The 8,821-nt window shown below is 42.0% G+C and overlaps 1 protein-coding gene across 4 annotated transcripts in view; it reads right to left on the bottom strand.

Annotated features, from left to right (window-relative positions):
- The window catches only part of LOC109520893 (lysine-specific demethylase 6A-like), a 50,133-nt gene that overhangs the window by 25,516 nt on the left and 15,796 nt on the right, over window positions 1-8,821 (bottom strand). For 2 of the 4 annotated variants that reach the window (XM_019878453.1, XM_019878456.1), the window contains exons 3-5: window positions 4,144-4,252; window positions 3,951-4,000; window positions 3,787-3,863 (exon numbers count right to left, since the gene is read on the bottom strand). In XM_019878453.1, coding sequence (XP_019734012.1) covers window positions 3,787-3,863; window positions 3,951-4,000; window positions 4,144-4,252 — 236 coding nt within the window. The remainder of the gene's footprint in view (window positions 1-3,786; window positions 3,864-3,950; window positions 4,001-4,143; window positions 4,253-8,821) is intronic. The other 2 variants (XM_019878455.1, XM_019878457.1) reach the window with 1 other exon arrangement.

Here is an 8,821-nt window from a genome sequence, read left to right as displayed (position 1 = left end):
AATTTTCCATCATTGACGGATTTTTTTTCAGAATGGACGGGGAAAATTTAAGGCCGTCCGTCATTTTGACGGGCTGGAAATAGGGCCGTAAACCACAACAGCAGTACGTCCTTAAGAATCTAGCGCGGCACTTTAAGAGAGAGAAGCAGAGACAAAGACGAACAATGACGGGTGGATCATCGAGACATGAAGGAGTTTTTTGAATTGTCATTGCAAGAATTTAGTACAGTACGTGTTGTGATAAGGCCACTTTTTTTTTTTTTTGCGAACAACGGTCTCTCGTGGCCAAAACTATTCACGGCCTCGAAACAAAAAAAAAAGTCAGTGAGAGAGAAGCCCGACCCGAACCCGAAGCAATGATTGATATTTTAGGGCCCGAATTTCGGGTCGGGTTGGGTCGCGCTCGGGCGGCCCGATCTTACCGTTTCATGAATCTATTACACCACGACGGCCCACCTTTAAAACCTTTAAAAGCTTTGGTTGCCTTTTTACACTGGCTCAGTTCTTCTTGCCGGAGCCTCTACCTTCGCACCATCGACTCGTCTATGCCAAGATTACGGGCAGCAGCTCGATTTCCTTCTTTAACTGCCAGAGTGATTGCTTTTAGTTTAAAAGCTGCATCATATGCTTTTCGTCTGGTATTCTCCATGTTGATCAGGGTTAGAAGAAAGACTGAAATAAGGAAGTTGTGATGACCGGTAATCATACAATTTCATTGGACCCCTGTGTACTACTCATTCATTTTAGTGGTCGACGTGTTGCCGGGTCCCCCCCACGGCAAAAAGAGCGGAAGTTGTGATTAGTCATACAATCTCATTGGACCTCAGTGAAAGACTCATTCATTTTATTGGTCCATGTTTTTCCCGCGATGGAAAAAAAAAATTAAAAAGCCGCTTCATATTACACGCCGCAGTGTTGAAAGTCTGGAAAAAAAGTAGCGGCTTGTAATCCGGAATTTACGGTAATTCAAATTTGGTATAAGAGGATAAGCGGATCGGAAAATGAATGAATGAAATTTGGTATAAACTATATAAATCTAACTTAATCACATTCAGTTTCTGGTGGCAAATATTTCACCCCACAGTGTCAGACCTAGTTTATGCAACTTCAAGGGATTTATTTTTACTGACCATTCATTGGTAATGATGTGTACAAATGTTTGTTTTCCTAACACATTGTCCATCCTTGTTTTCTTACAGTTAAAAAAAGAATCTTTCTTCGTACAAAGCTATAAACATTTGAGAAACACTCAATATCTGACACCATAAAATCAGTTTTAGTTTAATTATTATTTTTAGTTGTCGTGTTACCTGATGAGACAAAAATGTAATTTAAAACCATGTTTGCATGTTTCGGCTGCTGTGAGGCCAAACCGCCTAACATCTGGGTCCACAGACCAGGAAATCGATGCCAAAATCAAAAGATGGCTACATCTGGCTCCTGATAGGGATGGTGACAGGAAGGACAAGATGAGAAGAAAAGAGGGCATGGAGATCACAACAATTTGATGGATGGAAAAATGCCATTCAAGAGCAAACTGCGTCCCAATTGGGACTCCGTGCTCACTGTTAAATAAAGAAAAGTGCAGTTTGCTAGTTTTTAGCCTAGCGTTATTGTTTGCAATTCGATGCTGTATCGTGGTGTAAATTGCGCACGGTGGGATTTCCTACTTGCCCCATGTATTGTATGTGGATTGGTGTCCTACATTGTCATTGCTCGGGTAGTTCTTTGGCCACTTTTTTTTCATTAGAATTTGTTGATCAACCTATCAATCACTTTACATTCTTGCTGGTCACCAAGAATTATGTTGCCGTTGCAAGTCTCCTGAAATGAGTCGGGAGAATGGCGAGGAACAAGCAAACGGCAATAACAACCGTGTTATATTAACAATAAACAAACGTGTGTTACACTATGTTATCTTTTCTTTTCCGGCTCATCGCAATTTTTGCAAAGCTGTCATCACTCAGTTCACATTGATGCATATCTTGGTCTTTTGACTTCTCTTTTTTGTTTGTTTGTTTTTTTTTTGATTGATTCTTCGATCAGGTGGCCCGGTGGTCCAGTGGTTAGCATGTCGACCTCACAGTGCAGAGGTACTGGGTTCAATTCCAGCTCCGGCCTCCCTGTGTGGAGTTTGCATGTTCTCCGCGTGCCTGTGTGGGTTTTTTATCCGGGTACTCAGGGTTCCTCCCACATTCCAAAAACATGCATGGCAGGCTGATTGAACACTCTAAATTGTCCCTAGGTGTGAGTGGGAGCCCGGATGGTTGTCCTTCTCTGTGTGCCCTGCGATTGGCTGGCAACCAGTTCAGGGTGTCCCCCGCCTACTGCCCGAAGACAGCTGGGATAGGCTCCAGCACCCCCTGCGACCCTTGTGAGGAGAAGCGGATCGGAAAATGGTTGGATGATTCTTCGATCGCCTCTGAGGGCAGCTCAAGCAATTGTTATGAAGTCTAGATACACGAGCGTGCTGTAGAATCCAGCTGACTGACTTGACTATCTGGCGACCATGTTGGGGAAGTCGACATTCCCTTCAAAGACAACGCATGGACGTAGAAAGTAAGTCGTAACTTTCGAAACCAATTTTCATGCGGTTTCCTTTTGTGTTAATGCCAAATCGGGTACCAAGTTTATATTCCGCTTGGGAAAAAAAGATTAAATTGTATATAAACCTATTCATATTTGTGAGCCGTGCCACATTTCACCGCGCTCTCGCCTCAGACAAACTCAATCAACGGTAACCGGCGCAAATCCGTGACATTCTGCTGTTTGTTTTTTTCTTTTGAGGGATGGGGGTTGTTGTGGGATCATTTGACCCACGGGGGTCACATAACAGGAAGTGGTGATTGTTCTGATTGTTGAGAGCCAAAACTCCTAGCAAAGCAAGAGAACCTCTCTTTTCACAAAAATACACATCTGAAGACAAGAAATACTAATGGATCGAATTACTATACGAAGAATACTTCTTTTGTGCATGGCTACCAGCAAATCAGGAGGGAGTGTATTTGAGTACATCGAAAAAAAAAAAAAAAGCTTCTGAAGGCTGAGTTTTGGGGTGCGTATATTAATCCAAAGCATGTTCTCTTCAAGAAATTCTGGTTGTAATAAAATATAAGTACATATTTCAACAAAAAATGGTTTGGTTGACCTAGTGAGGGGAGCACCGCAAGCACACACATGTGAATGGTCATTACGACACCGTCTCTACCTAAATTTGGGCCAGGAAAACACCTGAACAATTCGTACATTAACAAAGCCAGTGATCACTTTCTCCGGTTTATATATTTAATCATTTTTCTTTAGTTTAAACAATTAGTTTGGACAGTTTGGAAGTCAATTTAGGATTTGACAATTATCATGTACATGTTGCCAAGTAAAAATAATACCTAGATATTCATGAGTTAAATACCTTTTAAAGTGCAGTATATTTTTCAGTTCCTCAAAACTTTTGCGGCTTTGTCTGCATAATGGTGATCAGTTATGATGCTCACATTCAGATGACAAACTGAATTGCACATCTTTCTGAAGAAATCAGATTGTTCATGTTTTTTTCATGATTATTGATTCGCTATAAAGATTTTACCAACATTAAAACATTTTTTTGTAGCCATTCTGAACGGATGCAACATTTTGACACACTGTCATTTTTCAGAAATCTTATCATCATGCTAATAGATGAGCTAATGCTTATATGTACATAGTGGGGCTTATCATCACCTGCAAAAAATTAATGTGGTTCTGTATTAAACAGGCGCTGAATAAAAGATAACGTTCAACATGACTCACCACTGAAAGGCGTTGTAGTGGAAGTAGACCATTCCCAGACCATACAGAAAGGCAGCATTCTGTGTGTGATGAGAAGACTTTTATTCGGATGAGTAAAACAGAATGAAGCCCATCAGTTTAACTTTAATCCTTGGCACCATGTGAGCATGGTTGTGCTGGCTCACCTTCCAGTAGTCTGACTGTAAACTGTAGTACCTCTGGTATGCCGATAATGCTGTAATTGGGAGAAAAAGAGGGAGGATCACAGTTTTGAGACGCCATATTACATGAAGCAAAGCGCATGAAGGAAAGCTCAGCATAGGAAGCGGATGATTATAAATGAACCAATGAAAGGGGAGCCCCTCAGTCCAGACTCACCTTTTGGGTAAGCCTCCAAGAGGAGGTTGAAGTGGCCTAGTTGGCAAAACACCTCAGGCTCTACTTTTCCCTCCGCCTTGAGGATGAGTGAATCGTAGCAGCGGACAGCCTGAGGGGAACATATGCGCACACGTCATGCACTTTGTCTGGTAGTGATTAAAAAAATGTCCCCTATATCCCAAGAGAAAACAGGTACAGAGGCTAAACCAGAGAGTGCAAAGTCATGCAGAACTGCTTCCAGACCGTGAACAAGTTGCCATTATTGTTACTTCAGCCGGATACCAGAATATATTTCATATCCCTGGCAGGCACATTTAAACTCCAAGAACTCTCTACCTTTGATGTACAATAAATGGCATCCTAATTATTTAGTGAAGGAAGCTTGAAGAAGCCACATTTAATGTTGGCCGGTGAAATGTCACTGTTCTCTGGTGTGAACTGCTTGGATTGTTTTTGCAGTCCTGTCTTCATTGGGATTCCATCAGTTATAGACGTCGCAGGACTTAATTCACCCACAGCTGCACATATTTTGAAGGATCTTCGTCAGCTTGATGCAGGGTCCATCATGAACGATGGCCCGATGGCCCGATGGCCCGGGCCTGTCATGCACTGTGTCGGGCCACCACGTAGCTTATAGACGAGGTATTTAACGATATTCAAACATCACAATACGATATGATGACATGACAAACCTCATGATACAATAATTATCACAATATTGAATGGAGATTGGTGATAAAAAAAAAAAAAAAAGCTCACAATATTGCAGAAAAACAAACCAAAAAAAGTCACGATATTGGGGTTGCGGGGGGAAGCCCAATACTGTTTTTGTACATATTCACAGCAGTGACAAAGAAAGGTGTGGCCAGTCATTTTATTGTCATAGGTTCCTATTGGCTCAGTGGTGCAAAGCATCATGCTCTATGTAATTCACAATCCTGTGTTTGGCTGAAGCAGGTGAAAAATCCTACGTGCTGCTTTTAATAATGAATCATAATGAGGACATTATCGTGATATCGCCGTTTCGTTACATCCCTGTTATAGACACTGGCCCAAATTTTATGAATAAATACGATAAAATGGAAACATTCTTAGTCTTTCAATATTTAATAAATAATACACACATGGGGAAAAAATGTTGGAATCGCCTTTGTTCATGAAAAAATGGTCACAGAAACAACTTGAATGTGAGAAAAGAAAAAATAAAGTTTTAAAAATGATGAAAATCAGACATTGCTTTTGAATTGTGGTTCAACATAATTCTTAAAACTCAAGAAACAGACCTTGACAAAAACTGTTATCCATCACTTAATATTTTGCTGCGCAACAGTTGTGAGGCAATCAAATGATTTTTTTAACCTTCACTGAGAGTTCTGCACGCCTGTGCATGAACACACAAACACACGCACGCCCACACACACACGCACTAAATACCAGAGTTTTTCCTGCGTTCAAAATTGCATGGGAGCTGCCTCCAGCTAATTTTGTGCCCCCCCCAGCCAGACCGATTAATATAGCTCTACACAGCGCAACGATCCAGCTGTGCTGATTGAGCGATTGATGTCCGTCCATTTGCGGCAGCTATGTATTTTAGCTGCAGGTGCAGCGTTGCGTCACTATGGAGGCGCTATATCAACAGCTGTGCACAGGAAAGACCTGAAGCAACTACCGAAGAAAAAAAATAGTTTGAATCGTGTTTTTCCCTGCTTGTCGGTGTTATCGGCGTCCTGATTTTCCCAAGCATGTCGTGTTTATTTGGTCTGTAACACTGGTGAGAGCGAGGGCCGGAATGCAGGACAGGACGAGTCGGCGAGGTGAGGCTACATGAATCTGTTCCGAATTAGGAGCATCACGCAAAGTCAACGTGTACATGATCGAATTATTTTCTATTCCTCTTTTCATATCGTCTTACAAACAAACGAGCCAGGGGCTTTGACAAACAATGGCTAAATGAATTTACGTGGCTCAGGCATACTGAGGAAGGCATGCACTGTAATTCATGCCAAAGGCACTGCGCCCCAACACAGCAGGCACCCGCTGCCTTCCTTTTGAGACAGCCATCAACCAACTACAGGCTAGACACGTTAAAAAGACATGAGGTGACAACCATTCACAAAGCAGCAGAAGAGAAAGAGAAGTGAAGTAAAGATGGTCGGACCAAAAAAATACTCAACTAATAAAGTTACAAAAAAAAGATAACAGTTTAGATCAGTGGTTCTTAACCTTGTGAGAGGTACCGAACCCAACCACTTCATATGCACATTCACCGAACCCTTACTGAAAAATGAAAATCGGATTCAAGAAGTGTGCCTTCAGTTTTGCTGGTGCGAGAAAAGAGTTGCTCAACTTGGCATGACAAATTCAGATAGGACACTGAGTCCCATCCCGTTCTGTGATGCATGTTGTACATATTCGTCTGACCACTTTCTGTTTTTGCTCGACATAGTTAGCATGTATTACAACATTCGAAAAAAAAAAAAAAAAAAAATCACACGAGGTAATATCACGTCCGTCACACGTCGACGACAGAGAACTAAATTTACCGCAGCACTGATTGGACAAGCAATGTAATGTGATTGTCTGCAGCCAGTGAGCATAACTAATTGACATGGTGAGTCAGGTGTATCTTAACCTCCATAGCAGAGGCTCTGTCAAACTCCTGAGAACGATTCACCGAACCCCATGGGTTCGATCGAACCCTGGTTAACAACCACTGGTTTAGATAGATGGTTGAAGAATGTGTTTTTGTTCTAACAGAGGAAACTGCAGCATGCTATTGCAGGACAGGTTGACATGGACCACAGAGTGCTTGACGGGTGCTTCAAAATAATCTATGAGTGTCTCTAACTAAAGTGGCCCCACTCCATAAGCTATACGTACATCATTCTCCGATGCAACTTTTTATGAATGAATGCCTTAACATGAGAACAGTTCTACAGTAATCCCTCGTTTATCGCGGTTAATGGGGACCAAAACCACCCGCGATAAATGAAAATCCGCGAAGTAGCAACCAATTAACAAACAGGTTAAAAAAAAAAAAAAAAAACGGTCCGCAAGAAGCTGCAAAACAACATATATACACACACCCGTCGATTGGCGACGTCTATGTATTTTAGCTGCAGGTGCAGCGTTGCGTCACTATGGAGGCGCTATATCAACAGCTGTGCACAGGAAAGACCTGAAGCAACTACCGAAGAAAAAAAATAGTTTGAATCGTGTTTTTCCCTGCTTGTCGGTGTTATCGGCGTCCTGATTTTCCCAAGCATGTCGTGTTTATTTGGTCTGTAACACTGGTGAGAGCGAGGGCCGGAATGCAGGACAGGACGAGTCGGCGAGGTGAGGCTACATGAATCTGTTCCGAATTAGGAGCATCACGCAAAGTCAACGTGTACATGATCGAATTATTTTCTATTCCTCTTTTCATATCGTCTTACAAACAAACGAGCCAGGGGCTTTGACAAACAATGGCTAAATGAATTTACGTGGCTCAGGCATACTGAGGAAGGCATGCACTGTAATTCATGCCAAAGGCACTGCGCCCCAACACAGCAGGCACCCGCTGCCTTCCTTTTGAGACAGCCATCAACCAACTACAGGCTAGACACGTTAAAAAGACATGAGGTGACAACCATTCACAAAGCAGCAGAAGAGAAAGAGAAGTGAAGTAAAGATGGTCGGACCAAAAAAATACTCAACTAATAAAGTTACAAAAAAAAGATAACAGTTTAGATCAGTGGTTCTTAACCTTGTGAGAGGTACCGAACCCAACCACTTCATATGCACATTCACCGAACCCTTACTGAAAAATGAAAATCGGATTCAAGAAGTGTGCCTTCAGTTTTGCTGGTGCGAGAAAAGAGTTGCTCAACTTGGCATGACAAATGCAGATAGGACACTGAGTCCCATCCCGTTCTGTGATGCATGTTGTACATATTCGTCTGACCACTTTCTGTTTTTGCTCGACATAGTTAGCATGTATTACAACATTCGAAAAAAAAAAAAAAAAAAAAATCACACGAGGTAATATCACGTCCGTCACACGTCGACGACAGAGAACTAAATTTACCGCAGCACTGATTGGACAAGCAATGTAATGTGATTGTCTGCAGCCAGTGAGCATAACTAATTGACATGGTGAGTCAGGTGTATCTTAACCTCCATAGCAGAGGCTCTGTCAAACTCCTGAGAACGATTCACCGAACCCCATGGGTTCGATCGAACCCTGGTTAACAACCACTGGTTTAGATAGATGGTTGAAGAATGTGTTTTTGTTCTAACAGAGGAAACTGCAGCATGCTATTGCAGGACAGGTTGACATGGACCACAGAGTGCTTGACGGGTGCTTCAAAATAATCTATGAGTGTCTCTAACTAAAGTGGCCCCACTCCATAAGCTATACGTACATCATTCTCCGATGCAACTTTTTATGAATGAATGCCTTAACATGAGAACAGTTCTACAGTCATCCCTCGTTTATCGCGGTTAATGGGGACCAAAACCACCCGCGATAAATGAAAATCCGCGAAGTAGCAACCAATTAACAAACAGGTTCACACACACACACACATTTTCAGAAGTGAACCAATTTTTTTTCATCAATGGATGCTACAGCTTTGTGTTCACTTTCGAACTTAACTTGTAGCAGATGTGCACATTTTGAAAATGAAGGTCTCAGAGT

The sequence above is a fragment of the Hippocampus comes genome, unplaced genomic scaffold, assembly GCF_001891065.2.
Source record: "Hippocampus comes isolate QL1 unplaced genomic scaffold, H_comes_QL1_v1.1 scaffold345, whole genome shotgun sequence".
NCBI classification, from domain to species: domain Eukaryota; kingdom Metazoa; phylum Chordata; class Actinopteri; order Syngnathiformes; family Syngnathidae; genus Hippocampus; species Hippocampus comes.
This window is presented reverse-complemented; position numbering and strand designations above follow the sequence as displayed.